Source organism: Haematobia irritans, chromosome 2, assembly GCF_050003625.1.
Source record: "Haematobia irritans isolate KBUSLIRL chromosome 2, ASM5000362v1, whole genome shotgun sequence".
NCBI lineage: Eukaryota > Metazoa > Arthropoda > Insecta > Diptera > Muscidae > Haematobia > Haematobia irritans.
In genome coordinates this window covers 187685050-187707648 of record NC_134398.1, presented here as the reverse complement: position 1 = coordinate 187707648, position 22599 = coordinate 187685050, and the positions used below count along the sequence as shown (strand labels likewise).

At 27.5% G+C, this 22599-nt stretch overlaps 1 protein-coding gene across 1 annotated transcript; it reads left to right on the top strand.

Annotated features, from left to right (window-relative positions):
* The first annotated feature begins 2969 nt into the window (after window positions 1-2969).
* On the top strand, window positions 2970-20856 carry LOC142224413 (uncharacterized). The gene is made up of 7 exons (XM_075294186.1): window positions 2970-3137; window positions 8880-9632; window positions 13629-13865; window positions 13936-14380; window positions 14530-15561; window positions 19553-19882; window positions 20050-20856. The coding sequence occupies exons 1-7, from the start codon at window positions 2979-2981 to the stop codon at window positions 20853-20855; spliced, it is 3762 nt and encodes a 1253-aa protein (XP_075150301.1). The 5' UTR covers window positions 2970-2978; the 3' UTR covers window position 20856.
* Window positions 20857-22599: the final 1743 nt, after the last annotated feature.

Genomic DNA, 22599 nt, shown 5'->3' with positions numbered 1-22599 from the left:
AAATTTTGTTTCAAAATTTTATTTCTATAGTAAATTTTGTTAATATTTTTATTACTATCGAAAATTTTTTCAAAATTTTATTTCAATAGAAAATTTTGTCAAAATTTTAATTCTGTAGAAAATTTTGTTAACATTTTATTTCTATAGAAAATATTGTTAAAATCTTAATTTTATACAAAATTTTGTCAAATATTTTATTTCTATAGAAATTTTTCTCAAAATTTTATTTTTATTGAAAGTTTTGTCAAAATTTTATTTCTACAGAAAATGTTGTCAAAATTTTATTTCTATAGAAAATGTTGTCAAAATTTTATTTCTATAGAAGACATTGTCAAACTTTTATTGCTATAGAAAATTTTATCAAAATTGTATTTCTATAGAAAATTTTGTCGAAATATTATTTCTTTACAAAATATTTTTTCAAAATTGTGTTTCTATAGAAAATTTTGTCGAAATATTATTTCTTTAGAAAATATTTTTCCAAAATTGTATTTCTATGGATAATTTTATAAAAATTTTATTTCTATAGAAAATTTTTTCATTATTTTATTTCTATAGAAAATTTTTTCAATATTTTATTTCTATAGAAAATTTTGGCAATATTTTATTTCTATAGAAATTTTGTCCACATTTACTTTTATAGAAAATTTTGTTACAATTTTCTATCGAAAATTTTATCAAAATTTTATTTCTATAAAAAATTGTGTCAAAATTTTATGTATAAAGAAATTTTTGCAAAATTTTATTTTTATAGAAATTTTTGTCACAATTTTATTTCTATGGAAAATTTTGTCGTAATTTTATTTCTATAAAAATATTTGCCAAAATTTTATTTATAACGAAATTTGTGCAAATTTTTATTTTTATAGAAATTTTTGTCAACATTTTATTTCTATAGAAAATTTTCTTAAAAACGTTTTAACTTCTATACAATATTTTATTTCAATGGAAATTTTGTAAAAATTTTATTTCTATACAAAATTTCGTCAAAATTTTATTTCTATAGAAAATTTTGTCAAAATTTTATTTCTATAGAAAATGTTGTCAAAATCTTAATTTTATACAAAATTTTGTTTCTATAGAAATTTTTCTCAAAATTTTATTTTTATAGAAAATTTTCTTAAAATTTTATTTCCATAGAAATTTCTTTTTAAAATTTATTTCTTTAGAAAATTTTCTTAAAATATCACTTCTATAGAAAATTTGGTCAAAACTTCATTTATATAGAAAATTCAAGTACCTCTTAGTTGGTGGGGGAAATTTTGAAAAAAAATTCTACCAATCTACCATACAGTAAATAATCTAGCATTTTTGGTAGAATTCTACCAACTACCCTATGGAGCCACCGTGGTGCAATGGTTAGCATGCCCGCCTTGCATACACAAGGTCGTGGGTTCGATTCCTGCTTCGATCGAACACCAAACAGTTTTCAGCGGTGGATTATCCCACCTCAGTAATGCTGGTGACATTTCTGAGGGTTTCAAAACTTCTCTAAGTGGTTTCACTGCAATGTGGAACGCCGTTCGGACTCGGCTATAAAATGGAGGTCCCTTGTCATTGAGCTTAACATGGAATCGGGCAGCACTCAGTGATAAGAGAGAAGTTCACCAATGTGGTATCACAATAGACTGAACAGTCTAAGTGAGCCTGATATATCGGGCTGCCACCTAACCTAACCTAACCTAACCTAACTACCCTATCGATTTAGTTCGCGTTATCTCCCACAAAGTGGCTGATATGTTATGCAACAAGATAAAACGTCATTGTCTTTTTTTATTTTTTTAATCATTTTTATTGTAAAAAAAAATTTAAAAATATCGGAAAAAACAACAAGTGTTTCAATCAGTTAAGATTTATACGACTTATGACCTCCAAACGGCTGACAAAGCCATCACTATATTGTTGCAGTTCAGATGATCAGCTGTTTTTAGTGCCAACCTTATCCTCCAAATGTCCCAGGCGTAAAATACCAATGGATTAAGATCTAAATATTTTAGTGGCCATTGTGCGATAGAAATTGATACAGTGTTTACGTTTCTAATGGCGTTTTCGATTCGCAAAAAATATGTTGCCTTGGTGTTACCCTACTTTTTCCCTCATTGCATTTTCACCCCAATGATAGTGTCATTCCAAAGTTATTGTTAATTCATAATATTGTGCGGGATACAGGATCCAAAGTCTATGGCAGTATCCTTCATATTTTCCATTCAATTTCGAGAATGTTGCACCTTTTTTCCCAATCAAAATCGCCATAAGTGATTGTTGATGGGTGTTGAGTGCAATAGTGAGTCCTGTTAGTATGTCCTTGGTCTGCGTCACTGCTGGAAAATTTACAAATTTAGGAAATTTTGAACTAATTTGTGGGATACATGGATTTAGTTAATCTTTATGTTCCATTTGTGTATAAGTTTTCCCCTTTTTAAAAATACACAACAAATTACTGAAGTCAATTTTCTCTAAACATAATAATTCCATGAACTAAAATAGAGGAAATTGTCTTTAGTGCCATAGAGGGTTCATTTGTTTTTGAGTGCACACTAGGCTTTAGCAAATTCTCTACTGAGTTTTTGGAATTCGTATAAAAAAATATTTACATTCACTTATAACCACTCTGAATTAGTAGATTTCTTTGTTTAAATACAATTTAATTAATTTTGGAAATATCAAAAGCTTTAAAGAAATCAATTGATGCAGAAATTAACAGTCTTCTAGCCAGTCTTATTCAAGACTTCGTACTAGCAAGTCTAAATTCTGTTGTTATAAAATAACAAAATTAAATTAAAAAAAAAAAATATGGGTAGTGAAACCAGTAAACCGTTAAATCAAGAAGGCGAAATGCCTGAAGGCATAACATCTTTTAAAATTAATGGAATTCCATATACAGGTAAATCGGCATTTCATGCATTCATTAATCACATTTTTAAGGGAAAATAATTGTTATATATATTTTTTTTGAATATTAAGTAAATCTTACAACTATGGCTCCCGATATAACTCTAAATACCTTTATTCGAGATCATGCCCAATTAACGGCCACCAAATATATGTGCCTGGAAGGTGGTTGCGGGGCCTGTGTGGTCTCAATTAAGGGTAAACATCCAGCAACTGGAGATATAAAGACATGGTCAGCTAATTCGGTGAGTTAGGAAAGATAAAATTAATTTAAAATATTTTAATTTGAAAGAATTTGAAAAAGAAACACAAAATTAAATTACAAATTGAATTAATCATGTTTTTGTGAATTTGTAGATGCTTGTTCTTAATAAAAATCAACCAAAACAATTTTTTTTGATTCCAAACGGAAAAATTGTTTTTCAGATTCAATTACAAAAATAATCGGTCCAACTTATTTTTTAATTGACATTGCTTTAATCACAAAAATTTACTATAAATTACAGAATTAATTAGAAATTGATTTCTCCGCCATTTTGATTTAATTTTTTGATTGGCGCAATTAAAAATGTAATTTAATGTTGCCACAAAATTCAATGAATTTTTAATTGAAACAATCTATTATTTATTGTATTATATATTGCTTTAGTATTTATACACATTGTGGCTGATATGTAATGTAACAATGTAAACCTCTATTTTTTGTTTCTTATTTTATTGTTCAAAAACAAAAAATGTCGGAAATAACATCCAATTTAAGAATCCATTTAGATTCTACTTCGAATTGGCTATCCAGTACATACATTGCCTTCAAAAGGTTCTGAGTTCCAAAGTGGTAAATTTTTACTGTTTCCTAGATTTGTAGAATTCTCGATGTTTTGGTAGATTATGCTAAATATTCATCTCCAACTAAGAGGTACTTCAGTTTCCTATAGAAATAACATTTTAACAAAAATTCCTATAGAAAAAAAAAATTAACTAAATTTTCCATAGAAAACAAGAAAGGAAAGTCTAAAGTCGGGCTGGGCCGACTATATTATACCCTGCACCACTTTGTAAATCCACATTTTCGATATGGAATATAGCAAACATTTTAATCGGAACCAATTTTGAGGCAACTTCGCAAAAATGTATTTATGATTTATCGGTCGGAAAATGTGGGTATTTTGGTCATATTTTCTCAAATCGGAAAAGTATATATATGGAAGCTATATAGAAATCTGAACCGATTTCAACCAAATTTGACATGCATACATAGTATTTTAATTCTACTCCCTGTGCAAAAATGTCAAGTAAATCGGACTACCACTTTGAACTCTGTGGTCATATGACGGAAAATCGGGCGATAGATATATATGGGAGCTAGATATAAATCTGAACCGATTTCAATAAAACTTAGCACACTTGACTACGCTACGAATTGTAATCCTAGTGCAAAATATCAACCAAATTGGACCAACACTTTGGCTTCTGGGTCCATATAAGCCTATATCGGGCGAAAGATATATATGGGAGCTGTATCTAAGTCTGAACCGATTTCAATCAAATTTGGCACACTTAACTATACGACCAAGTGTTATGTTTGTGCAAAATTTCAAGCAAATCAGGGTAAAACTCTGGCTTCTGGGTCCATATAAGTGCATATCGGGCGAAAGATATATATGGGAGATATATCTCAATCTGAACTGATTTCAATAAAATTTAGCACACGTGACTACACTACTAATTGTACTCCTAGTGCAAAATTTCAACCAAATTGGGCTAAAACTTTGGCTTCTGGGGCCATATAAGTCCATATCGGGCGAAAGATATATATGAGAGCTATATCTCAATCTGAACCGATTTCAACCAAATTTTGCACACCTGACTATAGTACTTATTGTTCTGCTGGTGCAAAATTTCAAGCAAATTAGGGTGAAACTCAGGCTTCTTGGTCCATATAAGTGCATATCGGGCGAAAGATATATATGGGAGTTATATATAAATCTGAACCAATTTCTTCCAAAATCAATAGGGTTCTATTCTGACCCAAAACAGGAACTTGTGCCAAATTTGAAGGCGATTGGACTTAAAATGCGAACTAGACTTTGAACACAAAAATGTGTTCACAGACAGACGGACATGGCTAGATCGACTCAGTGACCCACCCTGAGCATTATTGCCAAAGACACCATGTGTCTACCTCGTCTCGTTCTGGATGTTGCAAACATATGCACTAACCTATAATACCCTCTTCCACAGTGTGGCACAGGGTATAAAAATGTTTACTATTTTTCCAGTAGAAACAAAATTTTGATGAAATCTCCTACGGAAATAAAATTTTCACCAATTTTTCTATAGAAATACATTTTTGACAAAATCTTCTATATAAATTTTCTATAAAAATAAATTTTTGCCAAAATCTTCTATACAAATAAAATTTTGACAAAATGTTCTAGAGAAATAAATTTTTGACCAAATCTCCTATAGAAATAAAATTTTGACAAAATTTTCTATTAAAAAACAAATAAGGAAAGTCTAAAGTCGGGCGGGGCCGACTATATTATACCCTGCACCACTTTGTAGATCTAAATTTTCGATACCATATCACATCCGTCAAATGTGTTGGGGTCTATATATAAAGGTTTGTCCCAAACACATACATTTAAATATCACTCGATCTGGAAGAATTTGATAGACTTCTACAAAATCTATAGACTCAAAATTTAAGTTGGCTAATGCACTAGGGTGGAACACAATGTTAGTAAAAAAATATGGGAAACGTTTAAATCTGAAGCAATTTTAAGGAAACTTTGCAAAAGTTTATTTATGATTTATCGCTCGATATATATATGTATTAGAAGTTTAGGAAAATTAGAGTCATTTTTACAACTTTTCGACTAAGCAGTGGCGATTTTACAATGAAAATGTTGGTATTTTGACCATTTTTGTCGAAATCAGAAAAACATATATATGGGAGCTATATCTAAATCTGAACCGATTTCAACCAAATTTGGCACGCATAGCTACAATGCTAATTCTACTCCCTGTGCAAAATTTCAACTAAATCGGAGTTAAACATTGGCCTCTGTGGTCATATGAGTGTAAATCGGGCGAAAGCTATATATGGGAGATATATCCAAATCTGAACCGATTTCAACCAAATTTGGCACGTATAGTTACAATGCTAATTCTACTCCCTGTGCAAAATTTCAACTAAATCGGAGCAAAAAATTGGCCTCTGTGGGCAAATGAGTGTAAATCGGGCGAAAGCTATATATGGGAGCTATATCTAAATCTGAACCGATTTGGCTGATATTTTGCAAGTTTTTCGAGACCCATAAAATATTCGGATGTACGGAATTTGAGGATGATTGGTTGATATACACGCCAATTATGACCAGATCGGTGAAAAATATATATGGCAGCTAATATCTAAATCTGAACCGAATTTTCTGCGGAAATAAAATTTTGACCTACAGAAGTTTTCTTATAGATAAAAAATTTTTAACAATTTTCCAAAGAAATAAAATTTTGATAAAATTTCCTATAGAATAACATTTTGAGATAAAATCCTATAAAAATAAAATTTTGACCTAACCACATATAGAAATCAAATTTGTCAAAATTTTCTATCGAAATACATTTTTCACCAAATCTCCTATAGAAATAAAATTTTCACAAAATTTCCTATACAAATAGAATTTTGACCAAATTTTCGATAGAAATAAAATGTTGACCAAATTTTCTATAGAAATCAAATTTTGACAAAATTGTTGATAGAAATAAAATATTGACACAATTTTCTATAGAAATACAATTTTAACAAAATTTTCTTTAGAAATAAAATCTTGACAAAATTTTCTATAGAAATAAAATTCTGACAAAATTTTCTTTAGAAATAAAATTTTGATAAAATTTTCTATAGAAATAAATTATGACAAAATTTTATATAGAAATAAAATGGTGACAAAATTTTCTATAGAAATAAAATTTTGATTAAATTTTCTATAGAAATAAAATTTTGACAAAATTTTCAACAGAAATAAAATTTTGACAAAATTTTCTATAGAAATAAAATGTAGACAAAATTTTCTATAGAAATAAAATTTTAACACAATTTTCTTTAGAAATAAAATTTTGATAAAATTTTCTTTAGAAATTAAATTTTGATAAAATTTTCTACAGAAATAAAATGTTGACAAAGTTTTCTATAGAAATAAAATTCTGACAAAATTTTCAATAGAGATTAAATTTTAACAAAATTTTCTTTAGAAATAAAATTTTGATAAAATTTTCTTTTGAAATAAAATTTTGATAAAATTTTCTATAGAAATAAATTATGACAAAATTTTATATAGAAATAAAATGTTGACAAAATAAATTTTTGAGAAATTTTTTTATAGAAATAAAATCTTGAGAATATTTTCAATAGAAATAAAATTTTGACAAAGTTTTCTATAGAAATAAAATTATGACAAAATTTTCAATAGAGATAAAATTTTAAAAAAATTCTCTTTAGAAATAAAATTTTGATAAAATTTTCTTTTGAAATAAAATTTTGATAAAATTTGCTATAAAAATAAATTATGATAAAATTTTATATAGAAATAAAATGTTGGCAAAATTTTCTATAGAAATAAATTTTTGAGAATTTTTTTATATTTAGAAATAAAATTTTGAGAAAATTTTCAATAGAAATAAAATTCTGACAAAATTTTCAATAGAAATAAAATTTTTACAACATTTTCTATAGAACTAAAATTTTGACAAAATTTTCTATAGATATAAAATTTTGGGTGAATTTTCATAAAGATATAAAATTTTGACTAAATTTACTGTAGATATAAGATTTTGACAAAAATTTCTATAGAAATAAAATTTTGACAAAATTTTCTATGGAAATAAAATGTTAACTTTTCCCATAAAATAAAATGTAAACCAAATCTCCTATAGAAATACAATTTTGACAAAGTTTCTTATAGAAATAAAACTTTGAACGCTTTTTCTATAGAAATAAAATTTTGACCAATTTTTTTATAGAAATAAAATTTTGACAATAATTTTATCAAAAACTTCAAAATAATTTTTGTTTAAATTTGGTACATTTTTGATAAAAATTCTTTAAATTTTGTTAGATTATTTTTGGAACGAGATGTAACTGTCATTAAAATCCCGAAAAAACTCCTTTTCAAGTCATTCTTAAAGCGTGCTGAGTGCGATGGTGCTGAATCCTGTTCATAGTCTGCCGCCGTAATGTTTGTCTGCCTTGGGCTCCAGCTTTCCTCGTTGACACAAACTGCTTCATATCAATCTTTGGAATCAGTTCATAGGAGAAAGTCGCAAACCCCAGCCGAGAGCCGACAACGCAAACAATAATTCTGATGCGATAGAATGCAATTTGAAACAAAAATATGTATAGCTTCCACCTTTGCAAAGTTACTGAAAGCAAAACAAGGCCCTCTTCAAAACGAAACTCAATGCCAAAAAGGAAATTGGGGCTCATTTTCATTTGAAATATTGCGGGTTTATTTTCGTATTTCAAAGTGGACCCTAAAATATAATTAAGTTACTCCCAAAAAACCTAAAAATTTGGTATTGTTGTTTTCCTTACAATTTCGTGGGTTCCTTCTTCATTCAGATTGTGCGTCTGATTTTCATGGGGTCCATATTCAACGCGCAAGATTTTAGTTTAATTGGTCTATAATTCTCAATAATTTTCTTAATTTATTTTTTAAATTGATTAAAAGGTCAATTGTAAAAGTTAATATTTTAATTGATTATGTTTTCAACATCTATAAATATTTGTTCTGCATATCACCTAAGTTTTTAAGCAGCGCTGGTAATTGATATTACAAACAATTTTAATTAAAATAAAATAATTTGTAATCAAGCAATAAAAGTTAACAGAAAAAATATTTTTATTTGCAATGTATGAAGTGTTCTCATATAAGTATTTAACATTTATTTCCGTATCCTATTTATATTCTTTAATATCTCTCTCTCAGTGTCTTACATTGCTGAACACATGTGGCTCTTGGGAAATAACTACCTGTGAGGGTATTGGTAATCAACGCGATGGCTATCATGCCATACAAAAACGTATGGCTCAATTGAATGCCACTCAATGTGGTTACTGTAGTCCTGGATTTGTGATGAGTATGTACAGCTTAATGGAATCCAGAGAGGGAAATCTAAGTATGCAAGAAATTGAGAATGGATTTAGTGGTAATATATGCCGCTGTACCGGATATCGTTCTATATTGGATGCCATGAAATCATTTGCCTCAGACACTACAATACAAATTCCCTCGGAATGTCAAGATATAGAAGATTTGGTCAGCAAGAAGTGCCCGAAGAGTGAGACAGGAGCTTTATGTTCAGGTCAATGTCATCAGCCTATGAAATATCTTAGATATAATGATAATGATGGTGTTCTATGGTTTTGGCCTCATGATCTCAAGGAAGTGATTGGTATTCTAACACAAATCCAATTGAATGAAGAATATATGCTTGTTGGCGGTAATACAGCCCATGGAGTTTATCGTAGATCAGAGCATATTAAACATTTCATTGATATCCATAATGTGGCAGAATTGAAAGAATTTAAATTGACCAAGGATAAATTGACTTTGGGTGCTAATCTAACGTTATCTGAAACTATGGATATTTTCCAAAAAGCTTCCAGTGAGTTTGGTTTTGAATATTGTCAAGAACTTTGGCATCATTTCGATTTGATAGCAAATGTACCAGTGAGAAATGTGAGTATTTTTTTTTTATTATTATACAATAACAATGTAAACTGGATTCTGTTCCATATTTGTTTGCTTTGTTTTTGTTTAAATTGATGACAAAGCTTTATAAATACTTGTCTAACAATGTTTTGGTTAAGAGTCGAAATGTCTTAACCAGTTTAATTTATATACCCAAAACACAATTATGGCAAAAGCAAACAATTAATCCGCAATTTACTAATCTATCATAAACAGAATATAGAATCTATTTTTGATAGATCAGTCATTACACTAAAAAAATATGTTTACGTCGTATTAAAGATTACGCAACCTAACTTTTTGCGTAAACCAATTTACATTCACTTCTATAACAAATTTTATTAAAATTTCATTTCTATAAGAATTCCTTTATATGGGAAATTTTTGTCAAGATTATATTTCTATAGGATATTTTTGTCAAGATTTCATTTCTATAGGAAATTTTGGCAACATTTCATTTCTGTGGGAAATTTTGTCAAAATTTCATTTCTATATGAAATTTTGTCAAAATTTCATTTCTATAGGAAATTTTGTCAAAATTTCATTTCTATAGGAAATTTTGTCAAAATTTCATTTCTATAGGAAATTTTGTCAAAATTTCACTTCTATAGAAAATTTTTTTAAGATTTCAATTCGATAGGAAATTTTGACAAAATTTCTTTTCGGTTTGATATTATATTCCTATAGGAAATTTTGCCAAAATGTAATTTCTGTAGGATATTTCGTCAAAATTTCATTTCTGTAGGAAATTTTGCCGAGATTCCATTTCCATTGGAAATTTTGTTACAATTTCATATATATAGGAAATTTTGCCAAAATTTCATTCCCATAAGAAATTTAGTCAAAATTTCATTTCGATAGGAAATTTTGTCACAATCTCATTTCTATAGGAAATTTTTTCAACAATGTTTTTTGCATCGGAAATTTTATCAAAATTTCATTTCTATAGAAAATTTTTGCAAAAAAATTTTTTTTTGCATCGGAAATTTTATCAAAATTTCATTTCTATACGAAATTTTGTCACAATTTCATCTCTATACGAAATTTTGTCAAAATTTTATTTCTAAAAGGAAATTGTGTCAAAATTTCATTTCTAAGAAATTTTGTTAAGATTTCAATTCGATAGGAAATTTTGTTAAGATTTTCGATAGGAAATTTTGTCAAGATTTCATTTCGTTAAGAAATTTTGTCAAAATTTCATTTCTATAGAAAATTTTGTTAAGATTTCAATTCGATAGGAAATTTTGTGATAATCTCATTTCTATAAGAAATTTTATCAAAATTTCATTTCAATAGGAAATTTTGTCAAAATTTCATTTCTATAGGAAATTTTGTCAAAATTTTATTTGTATAGAAAATTTTGTCAAAATTTTATTTCTATAGAAAATTTTGTTAAGATTTTATTCCGGTAGGAAATTTTGTCACAATTTCATTTCTATACGAACTGTTGGGACAATTTCATTTCTATAGGAAATTTTGTCAAAATGTCATTTCCATAGGAAATTTTGTCAAAATTTCATTTCTATAGGAAATTTTGTCAAAAATTAATTTCTATAGGAAATTTTGTCAAAAATCAATTTCTATAGGAAATTTTGTCAAAATTTCATTACTATAGCAAATTGTATCAAAATTTAATTTGTACAGGAAATTTTGGCAACATTTAATTTTTAAAGGAAATTTACCCAAGATTTCATTTCTATAGTAAATTTTGGGAAAATTTCATTTCGATAGGAAATTTTGTTAAGATTTTATTTCGGTAGGAAATTTTGTCACAATTTCATTTCTGTACGAAATGTTGCGACAATTTCATTTGTATTGGAAATGTTGTCAAAATTTCATTTCCATAGGAAATTTTGTAACTATTTCATTTCTATAGGAAATTTTATAACAATTTCATTTTTATAGGAAATTTTTTCAAAATTTCATTTCTATAGGAAATTTTGTCAAAATTTCATTTCTATACGAAATTTTGTCAAAATTTCATTTTTATAGGAAATTTTGCCAGAATTTTATTTCTATGGGAAATTTTGCCAAAATTCCATTTCTGTAGGAAATTTTGTCAAAATGTTATTTCTATAGGAAATTTTCTCAAAATTTCATATGTACAGGAAATTTTGTCAAAATTTAAATTCTGTGGGAAATTTTGTCAAAATTTCATTTCTATAGTAAATTTTGTCAAAATTTCATTTCCATAGGAAATTTTGTCAAAACTTCATTTCTATAGAAAATTTTGTCAAAATTTCACTTCTGTACAAATTTTTTTTAAGATTTCAATTCGATAGGAAATTTTGACAAAATTTCATTTCGGTTTGATATTTTGTCAAAATTTTATTCCTATAGGAAATTTTGCCAAAATGTAATTTCTGTAGGATATTTCGTCAAAATTTCATTTCTGTAGGAAATTTTGCCGAGATTCCCTTTCCATTGGAAATTTTGTTACAATTTCATATATATAGGAAATTTTGCCAAAATTTCATTCCCATAAGAAATTTAGTCAAAATTTCATTTCGATAGGAAATTTTGTCACAATCTCATTTCTATAGGAAATTTTTTCAACAATGTTGTTTGCATCGGAAATTTTATCAAAATTTCATTTCTATAGAAAATTTTTGCAAAAAAATTTTTTTTTGCATCGGAAATTTTATCAAAATTTCATTTCTATACGAAATTTTGTCACAATTTCATCTCTATACGAAATTTTGTCAAAATTTCATTTCTAAAAGGAAATTGTGTCAAAATTTCATTTCTAAGAAATTTTGTCAAGATTTCATTTCGTTAAGAAATTTTGTCAAAATTTCATTTCTATAGGAAATTTTGTTAAGATTTCAATTCGATAGGAAATTTTGTCAAAATTTCTTTCTATAGGAAATTTTGTCAAAATTTCATTTCTATAGAAAATTTTGTCAAAATTTCATTTTTATAGGAAATTTTTTCAAAATTTCATTTCTATAGGAAATTTTGTCAAAATTTCATTTCTATAGGAAATTTTGTCAAAATTTCATTTTTATAGGAAATTTTGCCAGAATTTTATTTCTATGGGAAATTTTGCCAAAATTCCATTTCTGTAGGAAATTTTGTCAAAATGTTATTTCTATAGGAAATTTTCTCAAAATTTCATATCTACAGGAAATTTTGTCAAAATTTCATATCTACAGGAAATTTTGTCAAAATTTAAATTCTGTGGGAAATTTTGTCAAAATTTCATTTCTATAGGAAATTTTGTAAAAAATTTAATTTCTATAGGAAATTTTGTCAAAATTGTATTTCTTTAAATTAGGTTAGGTGGCAGCCCGATGTATCAGGCTCACTTAGACTATTCAATCCATTGTGATACCACATTGGTGAACTTCTCTCTTATCACTGAGTGCTGCCCGATTCCATGTTGAGATCAATGACAAGTGACCTACTTTTTATAGCCGAGTCCGAACGGCATTCCACATTGCAGTGAAACCAATTAAAGAAGCTTTGAAACACTCAGAAATGTCACCAGCATTACTGAGGTTGGTTAATCCACCGCTGAAAAACTTGTTGGTGTTAGGTCGAAGCAGGAATCGAACCCACGACCTTTTGTATGCAAGGCGGGCATGCTAATCATTGCACCACGGTGGCTCCATTCTATAGGAAATTTTGTCAAAATTATGTCTATAGGAAATTTCGTCACAAATTCATTTCCCTAGAAAATTTTGTCAACATTTCATTTCTATAGGAAACTTCATCACAAATTCATTCTTTCTATACGAAATTTCGATAGCATTTTATTTCTATAAAAAAAATTTTACTTCCAATTTTTTTTCCAAAATTTCATTTCTATGCGGAATTTTGTGAAAATTTCATTCTGTAAAAAAACTTCCATTGTTATGGGAAATATTGTCAAAATTTCATTTCTATAGGAAATTTAGTTAAATTTTCATTTCCTATTTTTAAAATTATTATCAATATTTTATCTCTCTAAAGAAAATTCTATAAAACAAATCCCCTTTACAGAATGGAACATTGGCCGGAAATATTTCAACTAAAAAAACTCATCCAGAATTTCCCTCGGATATATATCTTCTACTGGAAACCTTAAACGCCCAAGTTGTGGCCTGCTGTGCCCCGGATGTTAAACCAAAAACGATTTCTTTAAGAGATTTCCTGAATAACAAAACACCAAAAACCATAATTCTTGCATTCGAATTACCGGCATATCCCAAGGATCATTACATTTTCAAGTCTTACAAGGTGAGCCTTATTATTTTTTGTACTTCTGTTTAAATTTGTTTTAATATTTCATTTATTTCTATATATCCAGATTATGTCCAGAGCTCAAAATTCGGTTGCTTATGTTAATGCTGGTTTTCTATTGGAATTGGAATCCTTGACCACGGGTCATGTTAAAAATGCCCGTATATGTTTTGGTGGTATAAGGCCAGATTTCACTCATGCCACGGCTGTGGAAGAACTTCTAAAAGATCAATGTTTCTATGATAAGACAGTGGTGGGGAATATTTTCACCAGCTTATCTGCTATACTAGAACCTGATGCCGTCTTGCCTAAGGCTTCACCAGAATATCGGCGAACATTGGCTTGCGGATTAATGTTGAAATTTCTCTTGACTATATCGCCAAATGATAGAATACGTAAAGACTTTATAAGTGGAGGACCATTATTGAAGAGAGAACTTTCTTCGGGCATACAGATATACGACACGAATAAAAAAGTGTATCCCGTAACTAAACCAGTGCAAAAGTTAGAAGGTACGTGATTGGGGATTTAGAGAAAGGTTTCAGGGAATATTTTTCTTCCTTCAAAATTAATGAATATTTGATTTTAAAAAAATTCTATTAAAATTTTTAATTGAAATATTTTTGTTTTAATATTTTTTCTCGGTTTCTCTTTCTTACAGCTCTCATACAATGTTCTGGCGAAGCCAAGTATATGAATGATCTCATAACTGCTTCGAATGCTTTACATTGTTCCTTTGTTGGAGCTACCAAAGTGGGCAAAATGATTGAGAAGATTGATGCCTCCGATGCCTTGAAGATGCCAGGAGTGATTGCCTTCTTTTCAGCTAAAGATATACCAGGAGTGAATTCTTTTGTGGACCCTGTACATGTCTATCAGCTTGAAGAACTCTTCACCAACGGGTTGGTTCGTCATCATGACCAGCCTATTGGTGTGATTGTAGCTGATAGCAAAGAAATTGCCCAGAAAGCTGGAACGAAAGTAAAGGTGTTTTACTCCAGAGGAGATGATCCACTTATAATGCCCACCATGGAGGATGTTTTCATTAACCAAAGAATGGATCGTATTGAAACCAAAATAAAATCGAATATCGATGACTTCAAACAAACAGTTCAAGCAGATTTGGAAATTAATGGAATTTTCGAAATGGGCCTGCAATACCATTTCACCATGGAACCTCAGACTTGTATTGTAATTCCAAATGAACAACGCTTGGAAGTCTACTCGGCAACCCAATGGCCCAATCATACCCAAGCTGTTATTACAAAACTACTAAACCTAAAAGCGGCTGAGGTACAACTTAAAGTTCGTCGCATAGGTGGAGGCTTTGGTAGTAAGACAACCCGATGCAATTCTGTAGCATGTGCTACAGCCCTTGCGGCTTATAAACTTAATCGTCCCGTTCGGTTTGTTCAATCCCTTGAGTCCATGATGAATTGCAATGGTAAACGTTGGGCCTGTCGATCTGATTATAAGATCCATGCCCGGGCAAATGGTAAATTTGTTCGCATTGAGAATATTTTCTACGAGGATGCCGGTTGGAGTCCTAACGAATATGCTGTACCCATACATGGATTGACAACATTCAGAAGTTGTTATAATTTTACTGCAGAGAATCTACGATTGGAAGACAATGTTGTATTGACGGATGCACCAAGTTCAACATATTTTAGAGGTCCTGGTTCCTTGGAAGGTAAATGGCAACACTTCTATAGGAAACTTTATTGACTTTATTGAAAAAAAATTTCTATAGGAATTTTTTCGAACGTTTCATTTCTATAGGAATTTTTCTGAAAATTTCATATCTAAAAGAAATTTTTCTGAAAATTTCATATCTATAAGAAATTTTCCGATAATTTAATTTCTATAAGGAATTATCGGAAATTTCATTTCTATAGGAAATTTTGTAAAAATTTCATTTCTATAGGAAATTTTGTAATTTATTTAGGAAATTTTCTGAAAATGTCATGTCTTATGAATTTTCCCGAAAATTTTATTTCTATATACAATTATTCTGAAATGTTTATTTTTATAGGAAATTTTTTTATAAATTTCATTTTTATGGGAAATTTCTATAATTCCCATTTCTGTATGAAACCTTTTTCAAATTTAATTTCTGTATAAAATTTTTTGAAAAAATTACATTTTCTGAAAATTTGATTTCTATAGGAAATTTTCTATAAATTTAATTTCTATAGGAAATTTTCCGAGAATTTCATTTCTATAGAAAATTCCTGAAAATTTCATTCCTATAGGAAATCTTCTAAAAAATTAATTTCTGTAGGTAATTTTCTGAAAATTTCAGTTCCATAGGAAATTTTGTCAAAATTTAATTTTTATTGGAAATTGTCCGAAAATTTAATTTTTATTGGAAATTTTCCGAAAATTTAATTTTTATAGAAAATTTTCCGAAAATTTCATTTCTATGGGAAGTTTTTCTAATATTTTATTTCTGAAAATTTCATTTCTATAGGAGATTTAGTGAAAATTTAATTTCTATAAGAAAATTTCTAAAAATTTAATTCATATAGCAAATTTTCTGAAAATTTCATTCCTATAGGAATTTTTCTTAAAATTTCATTTCTATAGAAAATTTTGTCCATTTTTTTTCTCAAATTTAATTTCTATAGGAAATTTTCTGAAAATGTCATTCTTAGAGGGAATTTTCCAAAAATTTCATTTCTATAAGGAAATTGTTAGAAAATTTCATTCCTACATGAAATTTTGTCAAAATTTCGTTTTTATTGATAGTTTTTGAAAATATCATTGTATTCTATAGGAAAATTTCTGAAAATATCATTTCTATAGAAAATTTTTCGAAAATTTTATTTCTATAGGAAATTTTCCGAAAATGACATTTAATATTTATATGAAATTTTCTGAAAATTTAATTTCTTTATAAAATTTTTTGAAAATTTCACTTCTATAGGAAATATTCTGAAAATCTCATTACTATAGGAAATTCTATAGGATATTTTCTGAAAATTTTATTGCTATAGGATATTTTCTGAAAAGTTTATTGCTATAGGAAATTTTTTGAAAATTTCATTTCTACAGAAAATTTTCTAAAAATTTCACTTCAATAGGAAATTTTCTAAAAATTGTATTTAATTCATATAGAAAATTTTCTGAAAATTTCATTCCTACAGGAAATTTTCTAAAAATTACATTTCTATACAAAATTTTGTCCATTTTTTTCCTCAAATTTAATTTCTATAGGAAATTTTCTCAAAATGTTATTCCTATAGGGAATTTTCCAAAAATTTCATTTCTATAGGAAATTGTTCGAAAATTTCATTCCTATATGAAATTTGGCAAAATTTCGTTTTTATTGATAGTTTTTACAAATGTAATTTTTTTCTATAGGAAAATTTCCGAAAATACCATTTCTATAGGAAATTTTTCGAAAATTTTATTTCTATAGGAAATTTTCCGAAAATTTAATATTTATAGGAAATTTTCTGAAAATTTAATTTCTTTATAAATTTTTTTGAAAATTTCACTTCTATAGGAAATTTTCTGAAAATCTCATTACTATAGGAAATTTTCCCATAATTTCATTTCTATAGGAAATTTTCTATAATTTCCATTTCTAAAGGATTTTTTTTTTTGAAAATGGCATTTCTGTAGGAAATATTCTGAAATTTCATTTCTATAGGATATTTTCTGAAAATCTTATTGTTATAGGAAATTTCTATATGAAATTTTGACAAAATTTCGTTTTTATTGATAGTTTTTGAAAATGTAATTTTTTTCTATAGGAAATTTTCTGAAAATACCATTTCTATAGGAAATTTTCCGAAATTTTTATTTCTATAGGAAATTTTCCGAAAATTTAATATTTATAGGAAACTTTCTGAAAATTTAATTTCTTTATAAATTTTTTTGAAAATTTCACTACTATAGGAAATTTTCTGAAAATTTCATTACTATAGGAAATTTTCCCATAATTTCATTTCTATAGGACATTTTCTATAATTTCCATTTCTAAAGATTTTTATTTTTTTTTTTTTTGCAAATGTCATTTCTATAGGATATTTTCTGAAAATTTCATTTCTATAGAAAATTTTCTTAAATAGGACTTCAATAGGAAATTTTCTAAAAATATAATTTCGAAATAAAAATTCTTCTTAAAAAAATTTCTGAAAATATTATCCATAAAAAATTTTGTCAAAATTAAGAATTTTATTTCTATAGGAAATTTTCCGAAAATTTAAAATTTCCTATAGGAAATTTTCTGGAAACTTAATTTCTTTTGGAAATTTTTGGAAAATTTCATTTCTATAAGAAATTTTCTGAAATTTTCATTTCTATAGGAAATTTTCTGAAAATCTCTTTCCTATAGGAAATTTTCTATAATTTTCATTTCTAAAGATTTTTTTTTAATTTAATTTCAAAAGGAAATTTTCTGAAAATTTCCTTTCTATAGGAAATATTCTGAAAATTCACTTCTATAGGATATTTTCTGAAAATTGTATTGCTATACGATTAATTTGGAAAATTCCATTTCTATAGAAAATTTTCTAAAAATTTCATTTCGATAGAAATTTTTTTTAAAAAATTCATTTCTGTAGGAAATTTTCAGAAATTTTCATTTCGAAATAAAAATTCTTCTAAAATAATTTTCTAAAAATATAATCTATAAAAAATTTTGTCAAAATTTCATTTCTATAGGAACATTGGCCAATATTTCATTTCTATAGGTGAAAATTACCTATGGAAATTTTTATATTTCATATATTTATATTACGTTTTTTAAAAAAATATAATTTCGAAATAAAAATTATTCTTAAAAAAATTTCTGAAAATATTATCTATAAAAAAATTTTGTCAAAATTAAGAATTTTATTTCCATAGGAAATTTTTTGAAAATTTCAAATTTCCTATAGGAAATTTTCTGGAAACTTAATTTCTTTTGGAAATTTTTGGAAAATTTCATTCCTATAAGAAATTTTCCGAAATTTTCATTTCTATAGGAAATTTTCTGAAAATCTCATTCCTATAGGAAATTTTCTATAATTTTCATTTCTAAAGATTTTTTTTAATTTCATTTCAAAAGAAAATTTTCTGAAAATTTCCTTTCTATAGGAAATATTCTGAAATTTAATTTCTATAGGATATTTTCTGAAAATTTTATTGCTATAGGAATATTTTGGAAAATTTCATTTCTATTGAAAATTTTCTAAAAAATTTTCTATAAAATTCATTTCTGTAGGAAATTTTCACAATATTTCATTTCTACAGGAAATTTTCAGAAAATTTCATTTCGAAATAAAAATTCTTCTAAAAAAATTTCTAAAATTATTATCTATAAAAAAATTTTGTCAATATTTCATTTCTATAGGAACATTGGCCAGTACTTCATTTCTATAGGTGAAAATTACCTATGGAAATTTTTATATTTCATATATTTATATTAAATTTTTTATAGAAAATTTTGGACAAACGCCTTTCTATACAAAATTTTTTGAAAATTTCATTTCTGTAGGAAATTTCCTGAAAATTCATTTCTATGGGAAATTTTTTGAAAATTTCATTTCTTTTCTAAAAATTTCATTTCGATAGGAAATTTTGTAAAATTTTGGCAGAACTATTTTTCCTAGAAAATTTTGATATCAACATTTTATTCTCTAGAAAGAATGTTCAGAATTTTATTTCTATATATTTTTTTTTGTACATTTCAGGTACTGCCATGGTAGAAAATATTATGGAGCATATAGCATTTGCGGGCAAATTGGATCCTGCCGATGTACGTATGGCGAATATAAAGGACGGCAATCGATTACGGGAACTGTTACCGCAATTCCTAAAGACCACAGAATACAAAGCTCGGCGTTTAGAAATTGATCAATTTAATCTTAATAATCGTTGGCTTAAGAAGGGATTGGGTTTAGCCATAATGGATTTCCCATTTTGGTTTTTCCCCACTTTTGGAACATTTCCAGCCACAGTTTCTGTATATCATGCAGATGGATCTGTGGTAATTTCCCATGGAGGCGTAGAAATGGGTCAAGGTAAAAATTGTTAAAAAAAAATTAGATATGGGATAAAACAGGAAACACTGAAGAAACTTCGCAATTTTTTTTTTTTAATTTTATCTTTTTTTCTAAATCGAATAACCCGTGGTTAGTTATATTCATGAAATTTTTAATTATCTGAATGTCATTTTTTTTCTTCTCAGGTATCAATACCAAAGCTGCTCAGGTGGCTGCTTATACCCTTGGAATACCTTTGGAATCGATTAAAATTGAAACTACCGATAGTGTAAATGGACCAAACTCCATATTCACCAACAATTCAATGAGTAGTGAATGTATTGGCTTTGCAGTACGCAAATGTTGTAACATCCTAAATGAGCGATTGAAACCAATTCGGGAGTCCTTGAAACCAAATGCAACATGGCAAGAGTTGATACAAACTGCCTGGCAACGTTCCGTTAGCCTCATTGTCAGTGATACCTACAAAGTGGGAGAGATACCGAACTATAATATCTATGGTCTTGGTCTAACCGAAGTTGAAGTCGATATTCTCACTGGTAATCATCTAATCAAGCGAGTTGATATCCTTGAGGATGTGGGCGAAAGTTTAAGTCCCAATGTTGATATTGGCCAAATCGAAGGTGCTTTTGTTCAAGGTCTAGGCTATTGGCTTACTGAACAGTTGGTATATGATCGTCAAACTGGTCAGTTGTTGACGAATAACACTTGGACATATAAACCCCCAGGAGCAAAAGATATTCCTATCGACTTTCGCATCGAAATGTTACGGGGTTCCTCAAACAATGTTGGTTTTATGAGTTCTAAAGCTTGCGGAGAGCCTCCCATTTGTTTAGCGGTTAGTGTTATATTCGCCTTACAGCATGCCTTACAATCGGCTCGCACAGATGCTGGATTGCAAAGAGAATGGATTCGTTTGGGAGCACCGACAACGCCAGAGACCATTGTTCTAAATGCTGGAAATGATGTTGCATCATTTACGTTGGAATGAAGAATAATTTAGAATATTTAAATTTAATTTTGGGGTTTTTCTATGCAGTATGGTTATGGAGAAATAAATACTCTTTCAATAAAGTTTTTTTTTTCGATTTAATTTGGGACAATTTTATTCAGTGGGTTAATATAATATCATAGAAATTTTCTCTTTAGAGAAAACTTCTTAGAAATTTTGTCTTTAGAGAACATTTCTTAGAAACTTTGTCTCTGGAGAAAATTTCATAGAAATTCTGTCTATAGAAAAAATGTCATAAAAATTCTGTTTTTAGAAAAAACTTACACTGCAATTCTGTTTTTAGAGAAAATTTCAAAAAATTGTTATCTTTAGGAAAATTTCATAGACATTTTTTCTTTAGGGAAAATTTCATAGAAATTTTGTCTTTAGGGAAAAGTTCATAGAAAATTTCATAGAAATTGTGTCGTTAGAGAAAATTTCATAGAAATTTTGTCTTTAGGGAAAATTTCATAGAAATTTTGTCTTTAGATATAATTTCAAAATTCTGTTTTTAGAAAAAAAAAAAATACACAGAAATTCTGTCTTTAGAGAAAATTTCATAAAAATTTTGTCTTTATTCGTTTTGTTTGTTATTGTTGGCTTCTCTTCAATCGTTATTGTTGTTTTTGATCTCAGCTTAAAGCCATGCATTGACTAAACTACAAGTGTAGCTTAACCAACAGAGGAAAAGTATGCTTGTCAAATTTATTTGGGCAAAGCCCTATAGACTGCAAGATGGTTGGATGTACAGCTGTTTCGGAATTACCACATTCCTCATCAGCATCCTCTACTTGCAGCAAAACTATCAACCAATTATCAGAATAAATTCGGGTAATTCACTCAACCCAAAGTGAACTACACTTGAACCTCCCTGAATTTTTTCTCTTTAGAGAAAAGAAATTTTGTCTTTAGGGAAAATTTCATAGATATTTTGTCTTTAGGGAAAATTTCATAGAAATTTTGTGGTTAGAGAAAATTTCATAGAAATTTTGTCTTTAGAGAAAATTTCATAGAAATTTTGTCTTTTGGAAAAAAGTCACTAAAATTTTATGTTTAAAGAAAAGTTCATAGAATTTTTTTCTTAAAAGAACATTTCATAGAAATCTTGTCTTTGGAGAAAATTTCATAAAAATTTTGTGTTTAACGAAAAATTCATAAAAATTTTGTCTTTAAAGAAAATTTCATAGAGATGTTGTCTGTAGAGAAAATTTCATAGAGATTTTGTCTTTAAAGAAAATTTCATAGAAATTCGGTCTTAACAGAAAATTTTACAGAAATTTTGTTTTTAGAGAAAATTTTATAGCAATTCTGTCTTTAGAGAAAAAATTGACAGAAATTCTGTCTTTGGAGAAAATTTCATTGAACTTATGTCTTTAGAGAAAAATTTTTAGAAATTGTGTCGTTCACGAAAAATTCATAGAAAGTTTGACTTTCAAGAAAATTTCTTACAAAATTTGTCTGTAGAGAAATATTCTTAGAAAGTTTCTGTTAAGAGAAATTTTCAGCGAAATTTTATCTTTCAAGAAATTTTCCTAGAAATTTTGTGTTTAGAAATTTTTCCTTTAGAGAAAATTTCAAAGACAGATTTGATAGAAAGGTTGTCTTTAGATTCAGTTTCTTAACATAGAAAGTCAGAGCAAATTGAGAAATTTTCCTAGAATTATGTTTTTAGAGAAAATTTTTTAGAAATTTTGTGTATTGAGAGAATTTCACAGAAGTTTTGTTTTTATAGAAAATTTCTTAG

Bases quoted from the DNA above. Each gene is read 5' to 3' on its own strand.
- LOC142224413 (XM_075294186.1), top strand. From the start codon at position 2,979: ATGGCTCCCGATATAACTCTAAATACCTTTATTCGAGATCATGCCCAA. The intron at 9,633-13,628 runs GTGAGTATTTTT...TCCCCTTTACAG, and splicing joins CAAATGTACCAGTGAGAAAT to AATGGAACATTGGCCGGAAA. The intron at 14,381-14,529 runs GTACGTGATTGG...TCTTTCTTACAG, and splicing joins ACCAGTGCAAAAGTTAGAAG to CTCTCATACAATGTTCTGGC.